We start from the raw sequence: 20,518 nt of genomic DNA, 5'->3' as shown, positions 1-20,518 counted from the left end.
TAATAATTCCTGTGAAATTGGTCTTTGAATTGAATGCAAATTAATCCAGGTGTTTCTTTTCTTGTCTATAAATTTTAGCTCTGAAGAATGTGTGGTAACTTATAATATGACCTATAGTATCAAACCATACAATTAAAATTATCAGGAAAGGAAAATAAATATACCATGAACCTAGTCTAATAGAATTACTATAATTGAACATATAGCTCTGAGATTTCAGTCAAGGCAAAAAGAAAACAGTGAAACAGTCATTCTCATTGCTTGACTTAAAGCAAGCCCATCACACTTCTGATGGGGATGGAGATCTTGACTTCCCTACACAGGAGGAACTGGTGGTGGACTAGAGGTGAGGAGGTGGAGACAGTATACATAGGAGAGGGTCAGCTTTATCCAGGAACTTGGCTAGCAGGAAGAGTAGGGTGTGGGGAAGCTAGGCAAGGGCAAGAGTGCTGGTGGGAAAATTCTGTAGCGAGGCAGAAATCGAGGATTCAGGGGAGAGTTTTGACTGAGGAGTTGGGGTCCTTGGGAAGGTCCAGGTATGGGATCTGGGACTCATTTGGAAAATGAGGGAGTTTCCTGGCTGGCAATCACTGTTTTTTCAGTTTAAATGAGATGAGAGTGTAGCAGAAAGGGGTTGGAGGTTTGAGAAGAATGGGAAAGGTACCAGCTATTCCTTGTTGAATCTGCTGATAGTCTGTTTCAGAGTCATACTATTGAGGCATCTGAATCCAGGAATAGGTAAGGAAAAGGACAGACCATAGCCTGGATATCACCAGGGCCCTGGCTCAATCTTCCAAGCAGGCTCCTGACCCTGTACAAACCCTCCATTCTACACTATAGAATACTTGATCTGAAGGTTCTCCTACACCTGCTTTTCTGAGGGTGATGATTTGTAGAGGCTGTGAAGACAGGCAGGTGGCATAGCCAATGGGGCAGCTAGCTGAGAGATTCTAAGGAGAGGAACAGTTGGTGAGGAAGGAGAGGTTTCCTGTTGACCACCAGGTTTTACATAGGAGAGGAGAGAAAAAGCAGGGCTTCAGAGCTGTGGCAGCAGAAGCAGGGACACAAATGGTCCAGACCGGATTCACTCCTCCAGCCACTGCAGTAAAAACCTGCCCTTTTAGTCACCACTCAACACATGTTACCAGAGATTTGATGCTTCAATTTGAGTGACTGGGATTTGGCCACAAAACTGTCTCTGAAGGAAGGAAAGCAAAGATCTGTGAGTCTGACCACCAACTGTTTTATTTCCCATGAGAGTTGGCAGGTGAGGGTTCGGAGACCCACTATGGCCTTCCTCCTTTCCTCCTTGTTATCTTTGGACCATGCGCTTGCAAAGCAGATGAAATCCAAAGTTTAGGCTGCCAAGTTAGACACTCTGGTTTCTAATCCTGACTCCTCCATGTACTTGGCTATATAATGATCATGGGGGAGTTACTTAGCCATTCTAAATCTCAGTTTTCTTGTCTAGAAACTGAGAATATTTATCTCATAAGGTTGTTCTAAAGAATAAATGACACATCAATGTCCATTTATGGCAGAGTGCCTAGCACATAGTAAATGCCCACTATGTGCATTGTTTTCCCACTGTCCCATCTACCCCCTTTGGCTCTTCTCCTTGATCAACCACTGCTCTTGGTAGGCTTACTGGGTAGTCCTACATCCATGAGCTCACTCTGGAGCCTGCCTCTCATTCCTATGTATGACTGTTTGAGTGATGTGACCTGATTCTTGGGAGTAATTTAGAAATATTGCTGAGTCTCAGACACCTTTGAAGAAGACTTTTCAGCACTAGCTGTGACAATTTTTTAGTAAAATGCAAAGCATTTAAAAAGAACCCCAGAAAACAACAAGTTTTGGCAAGGACATGGGGAAATTAGAACACTTATGTATTGCTGGTGGGAATGCAGAAGGCACAGATGCTATGAAAAACATTGTGGTGATCCCTCAAAAAAATTAAACATAGATTTACCATGTTATCCAGTAATTCTGCTTCTTGTTATATACTCACAAGAAGTGACTGGAAAGGCAAACATATCTGTACATCCATGTTAATAGTCGTTTTATTTATTTATTTATTTATTTATTATTTAATATGAAATTTATTGTCAAATTGGTTTCCATACAACACCCAGTGCTCATCCCAAAAGGTGCCCTCCTCAATGCCCATCACCCAATTTCCCCTCCTTTCCACTCCCCATCAACCCTCAGTTTGTTCTCAGTATTTAAGAGTCTCTTATGTATTTAAGAGTCTCTCAGTATTTAAGACTCTCCTTCCCTCTCTGTAACTTTTTTTCCCCTTCCCCTCCCCCATGATCTGTTAAGTTTCTCAGGATCCATATAAGAGTGAAAACATATGGTGTCTGTCTTTCTCTGTATGACTTATTTCACTTAGCACAACACTCTCCAGTTCCATCCACGCTGCTACAAAAGGCCATATTTCATTCTTTCTCATTGCTAAGTAGTATTCCATTGTATATATAAACCACAATTTCTTTATCCGTTCATCAGTTGGTGGACATTTAGGCTCTTTCCATAGTTTGGCTATTGTTGAAAATGCTGCTATAAACATTGGGGTACAAGTGCCCCTATGCATCAGCACTCCTGTATCCCTTGGGTAAATTCCTAGCAGTGTTATTGCTGGGTCATAAGGTAGATCTATTTTTAATTTTTTGAGGAACCTCCACACTGTTTTCCAGAGTGGCTGTACCAGTTTGCATTCCCACCAACAGTGCAAGAGGGTTCTCATTTCTCCACATCCTCTCCAGCATCTATAGTCTCCTGATTTGTTCATTTTAGTCACTCTGACTGGCGTGAGGTGATATCTCAGTGTGGTATAGTCGTTTTATTCACAACAGTCAAAAAGTGGAAACAACCCAAATGTCCATCAATGAATGTATATATAAGCAAAATGTAGTATTTCCATACAGTGAAATATTATTTAGCCATTAAAAGGAAGGACAACTTGACACCTGCTACAATGTAGATGAAACTTTAAGATTTTATGCTAAGTGAAATAAGCCAGTCGCAAAAGGATGAATATGGCATGGTTTCTCTTAGAGGAGGTTCTCAGAGTATTCAAACTCATAGAGACAGAAAGTAGAGTTGTGGTTTCCAGGGATTCAGAGAGAGTGGGGGGCGAAAGGGAGTTATTGTTTACGGGCAGAGCTTCAGTCTTGGAAGATGAAAAAGTTCTGGGGGTGGATGGTGATGATGGTTGCACAAGGGTGTGAACGTACTCAATGTCACAGAAGTGTACACTTCAAAATGATCATAATGGTAGATTCTGTCTTAATGTGTATTTCATCACAAAAAACTCCTCAAAATTTGTTAAATATTCTAAATCTCAAATTAAATGATTGGTCACTGCCATGTACAAGAACACATGTAAAACAGGACAACCATTGATGATTACCCAAATTAAGCTAATAAAAAGATTTAAGAAAGGTCAAGGTCAAGATGGCTGAGCAGCATGGAAGTTTTTTACATCTCTTTTCCCTGAAATGCAGCTAGATCAACACCAAACCATCTTGCACCTAAAAAATTGATCTGAGGATTAACTCAACAATCTGCATAACTGAACCACAGAACTCAGCAGGTACATGGCACAGAGAGGTGAACTGAGGGAGAGAGAAGCCACGGAAGGTAGGGACCTGTTTTTGCTTGTGGAGAGAGGACAGAGACAGTGGGGAGAGTACAGGAAAAGCCCTCTCCCTGAAAATAGCTGGAGAAAAAGAGAAAGAGTGGAAACACCCATAAGAGAATTAATAAGAAAGGGAGAAAGGAGAAAGGAGAGGGTGTGGATACCATTATGACTCAATGAACAGGAGAGAACAGAGTCTGAAAGTCCATGACTTGATACCTGGTGGAGCTCTGGTGGGAACAGTGAATCCCCAGGAGCAGACAGTGAGGTCCGAGGGATCCTCGGGCCACATAGGGAGAAGTGGTTCCTCTGCTGAGAAGACATTTGGTAGGTTGTGTGGACTCCCCACAGGCAAAGGTCCCAGTGGACCCTGGAGAACAACCATGTTTGCTGGTGTTGGAACAAGGGACATCCACATGCACATACTGGGCATTTACTATGTGCTAGGCACTCTGCTATAAATGGACACTTATTTGTAAATAGTATGTGCATTGTTTTCCCACTGTCCCAACATCTATACCCCCAACGTGAAAGAACCCAAATACATAAATCAATTAATCACAAACATACAGAAACTCATTGACAATAATACCATAATAGTAGGGGACTTCAACACCCCACTTACAGCAATGGACAGATCATCTAAACAGAAAATCAACAAGGAAACAATGGCTTTGAATGACACACTGGACTGGATGGACTTAACAGGTATATTTAGAACATTTCATCTTAAAGCAGCAGAATACACATTCTTCTCGAGTGCATATGGAACATTCTCCAGAATAGATCACACACTGGGACATCAGCCCTCAACAAGTACAAAAGATCGAGATCAGACTATACCTGTTTTGAGACCACAATGTTATGAAACTCAAATGTCAACCCCAATAAAACATTTGGAAAGACAACACCTACTTGGAGACTAAAGAACATCCTACTAAAGAACGAATGGGCTAATGAAGAAGTTAAAGAGGAAATTAAAATGTCCACAGTCCAAAACCTCTGGGACTCAGCAAAGGCTGTCATAAGAGGGAAGTATATAGCAATCCAGGCCTTCCTAAGGAAGGAAAAAAGTTCTCAGATACACAACCTAACCTTACACCTTAAGGAGCTGGAAAAAGAACAGGAAATAAAACCCCAAATCAGCAGAAGATAGGAAATAATAAAGATTAGAGCAGAAATCAATGCTATTGAAATAAAAAAACAGTAGAACAGATCAATGAAACCAGGAGCTGGTTCTTTGAAAGAGTTAACAAAATTGATAAATTCCTAGCCAGTTTGATCAAAAAGAAAAAAGAAAGGACCCAAATAAATAAAATCAAGAACAAAAGAGGAGAGATCACAACCAACACTGCAGAAATACAAACAATAAGAAGAGAATATCATGAGCAATTATATGCCAATAAATTGGGCAACCTGGAAGAAATGGACAAATTCCTAGAAACATATAAACTACCAAAAGTGAAACAAGAAGAAATAGAAAATTTGAACAGACTCATAATCAGTAAAGAAATCAAATTAGTAATCAAAAATCTCCCAAAAAACAAGAGCCCAGGTCAGATGGCTTTCTAATTCTACCAAACATTTAAAGAAGAGCTAACACCTATTCTTTTGAAACTATTTCAAAAAATAGAAATTGGAGGAAAAATTCCAAACTCATTCTATGAAGCCAGTATTACCAAAACCAGACAGAGACCCCCACTAAAAAGGAGAACTGCAGACCAATTTCCCTGATGAACATGGATGCAAAAATCCTCAACAAGATACTAGCCAACCGGATCCAATACATTAAAAGAATTATTCACCACAACCAAGTGGGATTTATACCTGGGATGCAGGGCTGGTTCAGTGTCTGCAAAACAATCAATGTGATGCATCACATCAATAAAAGAAAGGACAAGAACCAGATGATCCTTTCAATAGATACAGAAAAAGAATTTGACAAAATACAGCATCCTTTCTTGATAAAAACCCTCAGGAAAGTAGAGATAGAAGGAGCATATCTCAAGATCATAAAAGCCATATGTGAAAGACCCACCGCTAATATCATCCTTAATAAGGAAGAACTGAGAGTTAAGTTCAGCTAAACTAAGGTCAGGAACATGACAGGGATGTCCACGCTCACTACTGTTATTCAACATAGTATTGGAAGTCCTAGCCTCAGTAATCAGGCAACACAAAGGAATAGAAGGCATCCAAATCAGCAAAGAGGAAGTCAAACTTTCACTCTTCACAGACAACATGATACTGTATATGGAAAACCCAAAAGATTCTACCAAAAAACTGCTAGAATTGATTCATGAATTCAGCAAAGTTGCAGGATATAAAATCAACACACAGAAATCGGTTGCATTCCTATACACCAACAATGAAGCAACAGAAAGAGAAATCAAGATCCCATTTACAGTTGCACAAAAAACCATAAAATACCTAGGAATAAATCTAAACAAAGAGGTGAAAAAATCTATACACTGAAAACTATAGAAAGCTTATGAAAGAAATTGAAGAAGACACACACACACACACACACACACACACACACACACACAAAAGAGGAAAAAGATTCCATGCTCCTGGATAGGAAGAACAAATATTGGTAAATGTCGATACTACCCAAAGCAATCTACATATTCAATGCAATCCCTATCAAAATAACACCAGCATTCTTCACAGAGCTAGAACAAATGATCCTAAAATTTGTATGGAACCAGAAAAGACCCCGAATAGCCAAAGCAATCTTGAAAAAGAAAACCAACACAGGAGGCATCACAATCCCAGACTTCGAGCTATACTACAAAGCTGTAACCGTCAAGACAGTAGGGTACTGGCACAAGAGCAGACATTCAGATTAATGGAACAGAATAGAGAACTCAGAAATGGACCCACAAACGTATGGCCAACTAATCTTTGACAAAGCAGGAAAGAATATCCAATGGAATAAAGACAGTCTCTTCAGCAAGTGGTGCTGGGAAAACTGGACAGCGACATGCAGAAGAATGAACCTGGACCATTTTCTTACACCCTACACAAAAATAAACTCAAAATGGATGAAAGACCTCAATGTAAGTCAGGAAGCCATCAAAATCGTCGAGGAGAAAGCAGGCAAAAACCTCTTTGATCTTGGCTGCAGCAACTTCTTACTCAACACGTCTCTGGAGGCAAAGGAAACAAAAGCCAAAATGAACTATTGGGACCTCATCAAAATAAAAAGCTTCTGTACAGTGAAGGAAGCCATTAGCAAAACTAAAAGACAACTGACAGAATGAGAGAAGATATTTGCAAATGACATATCAGATAAAGGGTTAGCATCCAAAATCTATAAAGATAAACTCAACACCCAAAAAACAAATAATCCAGTGAAGAAATGGGCAAAAGACAGGAAGAGACATTTTTCCAAAGAAGATATCCAGATAGCTAACAGACACATGAAAAAACGCTCAACACCACTCATCATCAGGGAAATACAAATTAAAACCACAATGAGATACCATCTCACACCTGTCAGAATGGCCAAGATTAACAACTCAGGAAGCAACAGATATTGGCGAGGATGCGGAGAAAGAGGATCTCTTTTGCCCTGCTGGTGAGAATGCAAACTTGTGCGGCCACTCTGGAAAACAATATGGAGGTTCCTCAAAAAGTTAAAAATAGAACTACTCTATGACCGAGCAATTGTACTACTAGGTATTTATCCAAGGGATACAGGTGTGCTATTTTGAAGGCGCACAGGCACCCCCATGTTTATAGCAGCACTATTAACAATAGCCAACGTATGGAAAGAGCCCAAATGTTCATCGACAGATGGATGGATAAAGAAGATGTGGTATATATATATATATATTTAGGTATATACACACACAATAGAGTATTACTTGGCAATCAAAAAGAATGAAATCTTGCCATTTGCAACAACATGGATAGAACTAGAGGGTATTATGCTAAGCGAAATAAGTCAGTCAGAGAAAGACAAATATCATATAACTTCACTCATATGTAGATACAAAACAGATGAACATAAAGAAAGGGAAGCAAAAATAACATAAAACAGGGAAGGGGACTCTTAAAGAGTATTATTAGTAGTAGTCGTATCAATAAAGTATGATGATACTGAAGAATTGTGAATGGAACAGAAGCCATGTTCATGAAAGAAAAGGAAATGTTCTATTTTTCTCTATAGTCTTAGGAAATCTCCTGGCAAAGATACAAAGTAAAGTATAGAGATTGTCATAGGGCTTCTAGAACAACCAGACACACCTGAATAGTTAAATTCATTTATTCATTCCATCCTTTTGTTCATTTATCAAGTCTAATTAGACCCTTATGTGTCATTATCTATACCGGATGATATGGACATTTTAACTGTGAATAAAGTTTGACTCCTGACCTCCAGAAGCTGATAATCTAGTAGGAAAGATGAGATATGTAACTGTTGTGCAGTTGGGCGTGTCCAGAGTGGACAGCCTTTATCATAGGCTGAAACGTGGAGAGAGGAATAACCATATCATGGGGCACAAATATTGCATGTGTATAAAGATATGAAACTGACAGCTGGTAGCAGATCTAAAACCTGAGCCATCTCCTTGGATGTGCTTAGGATTCTTGGCCGCCTGCTCGCAAGTTCTGACACTGTGTTCTTCTTTCCTTTCCTGCCCTTCTTGAGGTGCTGTCAGGAGTCCTCCTGGTCTTGGATTCTGTGGTCCCTTGAGATTCTGAAGAGATGGCTGCAGCGGCAGTGGCTGGACTGATCCCTGTGCTACACTCAGTGGCTGGTGACAAATCCCGCTACTATATTGGGCGACAGCTGTGGTTTGGGTTCATCGCTGTGTATGGAGTGGTGGTGTACGTGGTCCGCATGCCCTGGGTTCCCATCCATGAAGATTTCTGGTGCCATGGCAACATTACCAATACTTGTTTGATTGAGTGTTTTGAAAAAAGTTTTAACAGTCCTGTAGTGGGAATTTGGTACTTTTTTTTCTTTATTTTCTTGGCCCTCTTCTTCCTCATGGAATTCTTCATGGCTCAGATTCGGCACAAGCAAATCAAAGCCAAGTCAGTGGAGTCAGCAGCAGATGAAATGGAGGAGGGCTCCATGGTGGGAATCCAGGAGCATGCCCCTTCCCCGAAGAGGTCCATCCTGAACTTCCACCAGGAGAAGATGCTTTTGCTTTTGTATCTCCTTTACTTCCTCCTACAGGTTGGTGCACAGTGTGTGTTTTTATTTTTTCTCATGTACCAACACCTGCCCCTGGTGAGCCAAGCCATCATTCACTGCAGCACCAAGAGCTGTCCAGGACCCTATTTCTGCCTGATCAGGGGGACCATGGAGAAGCGAATGTCCATCTACACCCTCATCACCTTATCCTTCATGATCATCCTCTTCTGTTCAGGTTTCTTCATGTACAGCATCCACCATTACCTGCTAAAAGGGCTTGCCAGTGCTAAATTTTGGCTTGACTAATGTTTGAAGTTCTTATTGAGAGTCTTTCCTCCTTTACACTAGGAAGTTTGTGTTCCTTTAAATATTGTGTCTGGGGCAGGGCTTCTTCCTGCTGTTTCTTTGCTTTAGTCCTTCATAAAATAAACATTTATTGTTCTTGTGTCCTCTCTCTACAGCCAGGTTCAGGTTGTCTAACTGTGGGGGGGGGGGTGGTACACACGATAACATTTCAGAGTTTTCTCAAATGTGTTATCTAATTTGGTCCTTCCCAGAAGCCTGTGGCCTTGAGCTTGCTACTTCATCCTTCCAGTATTTTCAAATCATGAAGAGCTTTCATAGTCTTAGAACTAAGAGCATTAAAGATTCAGAGGAGATTGGCTGACTTGTGCTCTGGCCTCCCCAATTTGGGTTGTAAATAAAGGGAAGGTAATTCTTCTCTACAGGAAAATTCTCAGCAGGACTGTCAGAGCAGGTTACTCAAGCTCCTAGGTGTGGGCGCAGTCTTGCCACCTCACTTGAGTCTCCAATGAAGACTGAATAAATCTGGATGAATCCCACTGGGGAGAGGATGAGTGTGGGTAGGGTGGGAATGAGGTTTGGAGGAATCAGTGCACTGGGTTTCACTATGTTCAGAATCTTGTCTCTCTCCAAGACCTGACCTATTTTTTTAAAAATTTTATTATTATTTTTCTGTACCTGTTTATCTTGAGTTATGTTGAAGCTCAGGTCAAGTCTACACATACGTTACTAACAATGCTTTGGGCTCCCTGCTGAGTCATGCTATTTGCAAGCACAAGGTGGTTTGAACAGATATGGCTAAAGCTCTCCACATCTGGGGGGAGGCAACAAGATGGGGATCAGAGTGAATATGCTACAGAGAAGGTATGGCTAGTTACCTCATCCTGTGCTAAGCAGTTGTCCCCAGAACTAATTTGAGTAGCCATCTTGTGCCTGAGGCTTAGGTTCCTTCCAGGTGCTTCGTGTGAGATGAAGAACGAGGGCAATGCCAAGAGCCTTACCTTGTTGGGTACAGTCTGTGTTGTCCAAGCAAGCATAATGTTCCGAAACTACTTAGTTGGATGTAGTTGGAATTTTTTTGAGGCTGACTGTGACAGGCAGATCCCAAGGTCTCCCCCAGTGATTTTCTGCCTCCTGGTATCCATGCCTTTGTATAATCCCTCCTTTTGAATGTAAGCAGAAACTGTGACTTGCTTCTAACCAATAAGATGTCACTCCTTTGATTATGTCATATTATATATAACTCTATTTTAGCAGATTAGAACAAGACTTTCCCTTGCTGGCTTTGAAGAGGCATTCATGGCAAGGAATTGCAGGCGGCTTCTTAGGGCTGAGAGTGGCACCCAGCTGACTGCCAGCAGAAAATGGGGTCATACAACTGCAAAGGAATTAAATTCTTCCCACAACTTGAAAGAACTTTAAAGTGGATTCTTCCCCAGTCAAGCCTCCAGATGAGAATACAGCCCAGCTTACCCCTAGATTGCAGTTTTGCAAAACCGTGCACAGAGGACCCATGCCTGGGCTCCTAACCCACAGAAACTGTGAGATAATATGTGCATGTTGGGGTGCCTGTGGGGCTCAGTTGCTTAAGTGTCTGACACTTGATTTTGGCTCAGGTCATGATCTTATGGTTTGTGAGTTCAAGCCCCACATTGGGCTCTGCACTGATAGTGTGGAGCCTACTTGAGATTCTGCCTCTTTCTCTGCCCTTCCCCCACTCGTAGTCTCTCTGTCTCTCTCAAAACAAATAAATAAACTTAAAAAATATATGCATGTTGTTTTAAGCTGCTAAGTTTGTGGAGATTTGTTACATAGCAATAGAAAACTAACACACTGACCCCAGGGGCCCCACAATGGTATAAGAGCCAGTGGAGGCTGGCTGGTCTCAGCATTAATGCATCTGTGGTTTTCACAGCTTTTCTTCCATCCCAGGAAACAATACTCCTTTGCTTTCTTCCAGCAGGTGACCCAGTCACAGTCTGAGGGGCTTGTATAAGTTTTAGCAGAGAGTGCCAGAGACTAAGGTGACTGCTGCTTCTGACCCTTCTGCCTAGATAAGAAGGCTCCTGCATAGGCCAGCCCTGGAAAGATTCTTACTTTCCTGAATGATCCACCTTGATCTGCATTGGTGTCGTACAGGTGGGATCTGAGGTTCCAGAACCTCCTGTTGCAATACTACTGTAAAATGAGAACTTGCTGGGCTCACACAGTCTCCACCAGGCACAAAGCTTGGCAGTTGGTGCTGCTGGATGCCTCCTTCTACTATCATCCTAGGCTGTCTTTGAGCACAACTGTGTGCAGGGGCCTCTGAGGCCCCATTTTGAAACTCAACTGGATTTGTGGGGAGGCCACACCCTGTGGATGCGGTTTTATCCAGTGCATGCTTGGAAGTTGTGTAGAAGAGGGAACTGTGAAAAAATTTAGGGGTGAATCAGAGCCAAGTGTTGCTGTATATCCAGTGCCCTGAAGAGTGTCTGGTACATGGTAGGGACACTAAATACATTTTTGGACAAATGGAGTATAATCCTGTGCTCTAAAAGAATCTTGATGCTATTCCTAGAGCTTGTGGGTAGTGGTAATACTATTCTCAGGCAGGTTTATTGAGAGTCAAAACTCAAGGTCTGGTTTATATCCCAAGTAAACCTTGCATTTCCCCTTTCCCTGGGCTTATCCTGGTTGCAGACATGGTGCTCAGTGGTTGGATCTGTGCCATCTTGTTTCACAGAATAGAGGCTGCATCAGAGACTTTAGCTTAATTACAAGAAGGACAGTCTGGACAGTGACAGCAGTCCGTCAACAGCTATATTTGAGCATGCAATTATCCAGATGAAGACTGTCTCAGACAGAGGGAAGAGCAAGGGCTCTGAGGTGGTGTATTGGTCAAAGTTTAACCAGGAACAGAAATGACACAAATAATTTGAACAAGGAGAGTTTGGTGCAAAGTCTAAGTAGTCAAAGGTGATTAACTATGTAATGGGATAAAAGAGGACTATAAGGGATCTGGAAGTAGCAATCACAGAAAATAGCTTCTGCTTCTAGGACTGATGGAGATGAACCAGGAGGGAAGGGTATGACTGCTACAGGAAGATGTAGCCTGTGGGGGATGAGAAAATCTGCCAGAGGGTGGCAAACTTGGGTCAGAGCTACTCTGTAGAAGCAGACTCACTTGTCGGAGAGTGCAAATGAAGCCAGTCCATAGGGCTACTTAGATGAGTTCTAGCGAGCTTCCCACACACCAGAACTTGGTGGCTGCTGCACCAAGAAATAGCACATTGGAAGGAATTCCCTTCTTTCTACTATTGCCTCCTAGTGTCCTTCCAGTATTACCTATTTTATCTAATGACAAATCTTAACACTAAACCATCTGGCAAAGGAGAAGTGTTTACAGGGTCCAGCCCTTGTATCACAAAGCTGGGGCAGGAAAAAAAAAAAAGATAATAAATTGGTAACTGGCAGTCTATCCTTTGGGCAACTCAGCTTCAATATGTATCTTCCTGCACACATTTAAACTTCTAAACAACAATGAAACAACTCTGTTTCCACCTAACAAAGCTGTAGTTGTTCTTTGTACAAGGAAGCAGTGCTCACACTTTCTCCAAACTGAAAATAGTCACAATAGACATTATACCCATTGCTGACTGTATTCAGTACTTTCAAATTTGGTCATAGTTCCATTGAAAATTTTGTTATTTAATGGCTAAATTATAAAGTTAATTTTCTTTTCTTAAAACATTTTTTCCTAATGTTTTATTTATTTTTGAGGGGGGGTGGGCAGAGAGAGAGGGAGGCACAGAATCTGATGCAGGCTCCAGGCTCTGAGCTGTTAACACAGAAACAGTGAGATCATGACCTGAGCCTAAGTCAGATACTTAACTGACTGAGCCACTCAGGTGCCCCTACAGAGCTAATTTTTAGCAACTTGTATATATAAAATAATAAGGGAAGGAATAAGAGAGAAGAAAATAGTTACAATTTACAAATAAATATGTACACAAAAAGAAAATATGTAAAACTGATATAATCCTTGTAATTGGTCACAAAGTCATAGTTGATATTTCTCCCTTCTTACTTATGTTTTTCTTTGCCCTGAGCCAGAAACTTAAGTTTCTAATAGGGTAACCCAAAATATCCTAATAGGGTGACCCAAACTGTCATTTCTGAAGGGTCTGAATCTTCAAGAGTCTTAACTTTTCCTTTTGTTGGCTATAGTTTTCCATTAACCTTCACTATTGGGCTTGGAAGTATTCTGGGTTCCAGAAATAGTTTTCTTTGTCCCCTACGTGTAGGGGCAACTCAATTTCTCACTGGCAGTTGTGATCAATCACTCCAGTCTGTAGAGTAACTCTTTTTTTCCCCTCGCCTGTTGGTTCAGCATAAAGATTCCCACATAGCCAAGTGGTGGTCTCATCTTCCAAATCAATAAAGCCATCATGCCCTTGATAGAAGCACTTCCCCATTGGGAACTAAGATCTCCAAACCAGAAGAGTTCATGGTTGCTGAATGGGAAGTGAAAAATTCTGCCAATTTTTTTTTTTTTTTTTTTTTAAGTATAATAGTGAGAGGAGCTTCTCTCCCTCCTACTCTTTGATTCAGAGGGTATATATATTCTGGCTGTGTGGAAGATAGCACCACATAATGGCTTCTGATTCAAAGCATGTATTTTAGCCTGTTAGACCCCATCTTTTCAGGGTGCTGTCTCACAATTGATACTATAACTGAGTTTTCAGTAAGCCCTTCCACCTTTCAATTCAGTCAGCTGCTTCTGGGTAATGGGGTATTGTGGGAGATTCTATGGGCATGAGCCTATTGCTATACTTTCTTTGCTGCCAAATTAGTTCCTTGATCAGACACAGTTCTGTGAGGTGTATATCTATCATCTAAGCACCATGAACCCCCACTCTGGTGGGACACAGTGGTGTTTTGGATTCTTAGGAATTAACTTCAATTCAGAGCCTGTATCTACCGATCCCTTAATAGTCTGGGTATTTCCTTTGCTCCAGTGCCCAGCTACTGGTAAATGGCTACAGATATCCTCAGGGAAGTCCTAGAGGAATGTTTGCTGTATATACTTGTGGCCATTCTGCAGAGTGTCTCCCCTTTAACCAATGGTCTCGGGATCTGTGAATTGGCTTAGGACTAGAAACTGGATGAAAGATCATGAGTCTCCATTGCGATGACTCAAACCAGATCTTGAACCAACAGAACTAGAAGTTTTTCAGTTATATAGATCCAGGTTGGCAAACATTTATTTATTTATTTAAAAATGTTTAATGTTTATTTATAACAGAGAGAGAGAGAGAGAGAGAGAGAGAGAGAACAGGTGAGGGGCAGAGAGAGAGAGAGAGAGAGAGAATCCAAATCAGGCCCCAGGCTCCAAGCTGTCAGCACAGAGCCTGATGTGGGACTTGAACTCACAAACTGTGAGATCATAAACTGAGCTGAAGTAGGACACTTAACCGACTGAGCCACCCAGGCACCTCTGGGTTGGCAAACTTTTTTTTTAATGAAATTTATTGTCAAATTGGTTTCCATACAACACCCAGTGCTCATCCCAAAATGTGCCCTCCTCAATACCCATCACCCACCCTCCCCTCCCTCCCAACCCCCATCAACCCTCAGTTTGTTCTCAGTTTTTAAGAGTCTCTTATGTTTTGGCTCCCTCCCTCTCTAATCTCTTTTTTTTTTCTTCCCTCCCCCAAGGACTTCTGTTAAGTTTCTCAGGATCCACATAAGAATGAAAACATATGGTATCTGTCTTTCTTTGTATGACTTATTTCACTTAGCATAATACTCTCCAGTTCCATCCACATTGCTACAAAAGGCCATATTTCATTCTTTCTCATTGGGTTGGCAAACTTTTAATGACAAAAGCCAAATAGTAAAAATTTAGGCATTGTAGGCCAAACAGTCCCTGTCACAACTAATTAACTCTACAGGTATGGCAGGAAAGCAGCCATAGACAGTATGTAAATATATGGGTGTAGCTGTGTTCCAATAAAACTTTATTTATAAAAATAAGTAAGGGCTGGATTTGGATCATGGGTCATAGTTGACTCCTGTCATGGATCTAGCAATATTTTAATAGGAGATCTCTTTTATTACTATACAATCAATTAACCACCACTTGAGATCCCAATTGGCCAAAAGCATTCTGATTACCTTTGTTCCTGCTCCCCTTATTTATTTATTTTTTTTTCAATATATGAAATTTATTGTCAGATTGGTTTCCATACAACACCCAGTGCTCATCCCAAAAGGTGCCCTCCTCAATACCCATCACCCACCCTCCCCTCCCTCCCACCCCCCATCAACCCTCAGTTTGTTCTCACTTTTTTTTTTTTAATTTTTTTTTCAACGTTTTTTATTTATTTTTGGGACAGAGAGAGACAGAGAATGAACGGGGGAGGGGCAGAGAGAGAGGGAGACACAGAATCGGAAACAGGCTCCAGGCTCCGAGCCATCAGCCCAGAGCCTGACGCAGGGCTCGAACTCACGGACCGCGAGATCGTGACCTGGCTGAAGTTGGACGCTTAACCGACTGCGCCACCCAGGCGCCCCTGTTCTCACTTTTTAAGAGTCTCTTATGCTTTGGCTCTCTCCCACTCTAACCTCTTTTTTTTTTTCTTCCCCTCCCCCATGGGTTTCTGTTAAGTTTCTCAGGATCCACATAAGAGTGAAACCATATGGTATCTGTCTTTGTATGGCTTATTTCACTTAGCATCACACTCTCCAGTCCCATCCACGTTGCTACAAAGGGCCATATTTCATTCTTTCTCATTGCCACGTAGTACTCCATTGTGTATATAAACCACAATTTATCCATTCATCAGTTGATGGACATTTAGGCTCTTTCCATAATTTGGCTATTGTTGAGAGTGCTGCTATAAACATTGGGGTACAAGTGCCCCTATGCATCAGCACTCATGTATCCCTTGGGTAAATTCCTAGCAGTGCTATTGCTGGGTCATAGGGTAGGTCTATTTTTAATTTTCTGAGGAACCTCCACACTGTTTTCCAGAGTGGCTGCACCAATTTGCATTCCCACCAACAGTGCAAGAGGGTTCCCGTTTCTCCACATCCTCTCCAGCATCTATAGTCTCCTGATTTGTTCATTTTGGCCACTCTGACTGGCGTGAGGTGATATCTGAGTGTGGTTTTGATTTGTATTTCCCTGATAAGGACCTGCTCCCCTTTATGTAGTAAATGTGTTCACCTTGTCAGGCAGTGACATGCTGTCTCTTGATCTTTCTAACTCCAGGATTTCATTGAGCCTATTGAAATCAGTGTAGCATCCCCCATGGCCATATCTAGTCTATAAATGAGAGTGACTACAGAGCTTTGAAAGGATGCAGGTACTCCTTCACTAATTTATTTCTCAATATCTTAGTGATGGGAGGGTCTTCTAAGCCTTCTCAGGGAATGTGGTTGAGGGTATGGGTATGCATATTACACATGATAAGTACATATCAATATTTCCATCTTCCTAAACCTTCAGATACCTTCCTTCATATCAGATCATTGAAACTATGGCATCTCTCATTAAGCAGAGGACATTACTGAGTCCAAGAGTCAGTAGACCACCTAAGTAAGGTGTCAGAGCCACTTCCATCTGCATAATTTGAAATACAAAATCTGAGGGGCGCCTGGGTGGCTCAGTCGGTTGAGCGTCCGACTTCGGCTCAGGTCATGATCTCGCGGTCCGTGAGTTTGAGCCCCGCATCGGGCTCTGTGCTGACCACTCAGAGCCTGGAGCCTATTTCAGATTCTGTGTCTCCCTCTCTCTCTGACCCTCCCCCGTTCATGCTCTCTCTCTGTCTCAAAAATAAATAAACGTTAAAAAAAAATTAAAAAGAAATACAAAATCTGAAATCTCTAGTAAGTACATACAAAAAAATTAATTTGGTTTGATACAGAGTTATATTCCACTCTCCATGTTCTTTTTTTATGTTTATCTATTTATTTTAAGAGAGAGAAAGAGGAGCAGGAGAGGGGCAGAGTGACTGGGAGAGAGAGTGAATCCTAAGCAGGCGCTAAGTTGATGAGGGGCTCGATCTCATGAACTATGAGGTTATGATCTGCACCAAAATCAAGAGTTAGATGCTTAATCAACTGAGCCACCCAGGTATCCCTCTACTCTCCATGTTCTAACTCCCTTAGAGTACACTCCCACATATTCCTAGGTTTACAAGTCATAATTTAGAGTACAAGCCATTTCCTCTTGGGTCATACTGTGTGTCTGAGTCCCTGACACATGCTGAGATTTGACCCAAGTTGTGGGTCTAGGAGCAATAAGAGGTGATGATAGTGCATCTTGAGGAGAATAAGCATCCCTTTCAAGACATCTGCCTTAGATGATGTTATCATAGTTTTCCAGCAAAGGAAGGCTAGTCACTGTAGCACTTATCTGCTTCTGTTGCAAAGGGATGCTCAGAATGACTTAGAGATTTTAGAATCTCAACTTCATTTGAATCCTACCAGATTTCTCCATCCATGTTTCGAGGTCTCATTATTTCTGAATCAGTGTTCTAACTTTCACTTAAGAAGCTTGTGAAGGCTGTGAATCCAACTGCTATTGTAATTCAACCACTTTCGCAGTTAAATTAGTGCTTGATATTCAGCAATATTAGTTATAAGAAATAAAATATTATATTAGGACTGTGGTAGGAGCTTTCCGATTCTCAGGTTATGATCCTGAGCCTTTTTCTTCCCATAAGTAATGCAATGTACTTGGGAAAGTCAGTTCCACACCACAGTCCTTGTCATTACTACTGCCATAATAATAAATGCAGCAGCTACTTGGGCTCCCAAGGCATTAATTAATACATCATCATAGGTGGCAATTTTATTAACTGGGATGTCACTCTACGTCACGGATAACCGGCATCCAATTTCCACTAACAAAGAACTTAGTACTGCCCTCAGATGCTAATACATGACCAAACTCACTCTCAAATTCTATCGTTGAGAGTCTGTCTCTCCAGAACATTCTAGTATCAATTCTATATCAGGGTTCAATCAGGAGACAGACCCCACACCAGTAATTTGAGTAGAAGAAATTTAATATAAAGAATTGTTGCTTATAAAAAGGGTTAGCTATCAAACTAGAAGAAAAAAGTAGCTACTATCTCTAGGGCTGAGGGAGAGTAGTTTAGGAAGGAACTAAGAACTTAGAAAAGCTCTCCTCACCACTCACCTCAAGGCTGATCCAGACATTCTTGGAGAGGCATGGCTGCTACAGGATCACACAGCCTGCTAGTGCTAAGGGAACTTGCCAGAGGGCATGGGTCAGAGAAGGTCCATAAACATGGCCTGTTGGGTGGTGGAGAAACCTGCTGGAGGTCATCAGCAGGCTGGAGCTGGTATGTAAAGGCTACTGAGATGACCAGTACCAAGCCTCCCACATACTGCTCCATGGCTATATGCCTAAAAATAACACACTGAATTGTGAAAGGAAGTCCCTTTATTTTGCAATGGTTTTTCAGTGCCCTCTATTGACAAAGACTGTACTAAGCATTGAGCCAGCTGGCAAAGGAGAAATGTTTATGTGGTTGAACTCTAGTATCACAGAGCAGGGTAAAAAGCATAGGTTTAGTGCTTAGCAGCAATAAATTGATAACTGGCAAAGGGATGAATACATTTTATGTGTTTAATGGACAGCAAGAAGGTGATTATAGCTGGAAGTGAGTGAGTGGGATGGGACAATGGTGGGAAATGAGGTCTGAGAAGTAGAGGGGTAGGTGAAGCCAGATGCTTAAGGCTTTATAGATCATGGTAAAGACTTTGGATTTTAATCCAAATGTGATGAGAAAGCATTAGACAGTTGAGAGCAGGGATGTGATGTAATCTGATTTATTTAAAAAGGTCAGTCTGTGGACATTTGATTTTAGGAGCAAAAGTGGAGTTAAAGGAGGCTCTGTTTACCAAGTGCCAGCTAATCCATGCTCCATCTTCTTTAGGCTGCACTCTCTTCTGGGTTCTAATCAGAGCAACCAAAGGTCTTCATTGGATGGACAACTAAGGGGCCAGAACTTCTTTATTCTCAAAAGTCCTAGTTATAGACAACATGCAATGTAGCCACCCTAATACTAACATATCTCAAATTCTCTCCTTTCCTGAGCACAAGCCTGACATTTTAAGATTATTAGGTAGAATTTCTAGAGGTGACTGCCACTCATTGCTATGTTTGGAGAATGCCTGAAGTACAGGTAATTCATCAAGATCCTCTTCCTCAACACCTCAGAGTCTTCTCTTTCTTGTTCCTCCTATATCCTATCAGTCCCAACCCATTAGTCTGATCCCTGATGTAGACTGCCGACATTCCTCTAACTTAAGATGCTCTAGAGAGGACTAGGGGAGAGTCCCACTGACAGTAGCTTGACTTTGAGGACTACCAAACCTTCAAAGGAGTTTTCAGAAGAAGTCTTTCCGGTAGTCTTAGTCTGGAAGACTAAGAAGAAGAAACATAAGAAGATGTTTAAGATGGCAGCCATGTGTAGAAGGTCAAGCCATCTTTCATTTCTCACTGGATCTTAGAACAGAGGCCAGATCACTTGCTTAATCTGACTTCATTGCTTCCCTAGACAAATCAAAATTCCTAGGTGGGTGAAATAGAAGTTTGCCTCACGATGCCTCTGGTTCTGTTACCTAAACCTTTACCTTCTTGCATATTTTGTTGTACTTTCCCTTCTGTCTCCACTCTCCCTCCTCAGTGCTGACAACGATTGCTCCCATTTCCCATCAAAATCTGCTCTCAAATCTTTTACTTATATCCTCTAGGGCCTTTGGTTTCCCCTGGAATGTAATGGAATGAAAGAAGCTTAAAAATTTTCCTCTCCCAGGGACCATGCATTTTAATAGAAATCAGTCTGATACCAGCAATTTGAAATGTTTGGTCTAAATAAGAACAACTTGGAGAGCTTGCTGAAATGCATATTGATGGGCTCCAACCTCAAAGTATCTGATTTAATAGCTTTGAGATAAGGACAAGTTTGTGGGTAAAACAAGAATATGTGTTCTTTCTAAACAATTTTTTAAAGTTTATTTATTTATTTTTGAGAGAGAGAGAGAGAGAGAGAGAGAGAGAATGAGAGAGAGACAGGGAGAGAGGAAGACAAAGAATCCCAAGCAGGCTCTGCACCAGCAATGCAGAGCCTGATGCGGGGCTCGAACACAGGAACCGTGAGATCGTGACCTGAGCCAAAATTAAGAGTCAGTTGCTTAACTGACTGAGTCACGCAGGCACCCTAAGAATCTGTGTTCTAATCAAGTATCCCAAATGATTCTGCCAGGTGGTTCAGAAACCACACTTTGATAATACCTAAGTTAAAAAGAGGAGACACGATAGAATTGCATGTGTCAGTTGTGAGAAGAGAAGGCTTTACTGAGTATCAAGAATTATGTCACACAGATAATGGTATTCA

At 41.4% G+C, this 20,518-nt stretch overlaps 1 protein-coding gene across 1 annotated transcript; it reads left to right on the top strand.

Annotated features, from left to right (window-relative positions):
* The first annotated feature begins 1,010 nt into the window (after positions 1 to 1,010).
* On the top strand, positions 1,011 to 9,255 carry LOC109276375 (uncharacterized). Its single transcript, XM_019465314.2, has 2 exons — positions 1,011 to 1,222; positions 8,304 to 9,255. The coding sequence occupies exon 2, from the start codon at positions 8,361 to 8,363 to the stop codon at positions 9,099 to 9,101; it is 741 nt and encodes a 246-aa protein (XP_019320859.1). The 5' UTR covers positions 1,011 to 1,222; positions 8,304 to 8,360; the 3' UTR covers positions 9,102 to 9,255.
* Positions 9,256 to 20,518: the final 11,263 nt, after the last annotated feature.

The sequence above is a fragment of the Panthera pardus genome, unplaced genomic scaffold, assembly GCF_024362965.1.
Source record: "Panthera pardus isolate Hobbes unplaced genomic scaffold, ASM2436296v1 HiC_scaffold_6, whole genome shotgun sequence".
NCBI classification, from domain to species: domain Eukaryota; kingdom Metazoa; phylum Chordata; class Mammalia; order Carnivora; family Felidae; genus Panthera; species Panthera pardus.
The sequence above is the reverse complement of the archived record's forward strand: the minus strand, read 5'-3'. Positions and strand labels throughout refer to the sequence as shown.

Excerpts from the sequence above, each read along its gene's own strand:
- LOC109276375 (XM_019465314.2), top strand. The coding sequence starts at position 8,361 with ATGGCTGCAGCGGCAGTGGCTGGACTGATCCCTGTGCTACACTCAGTG.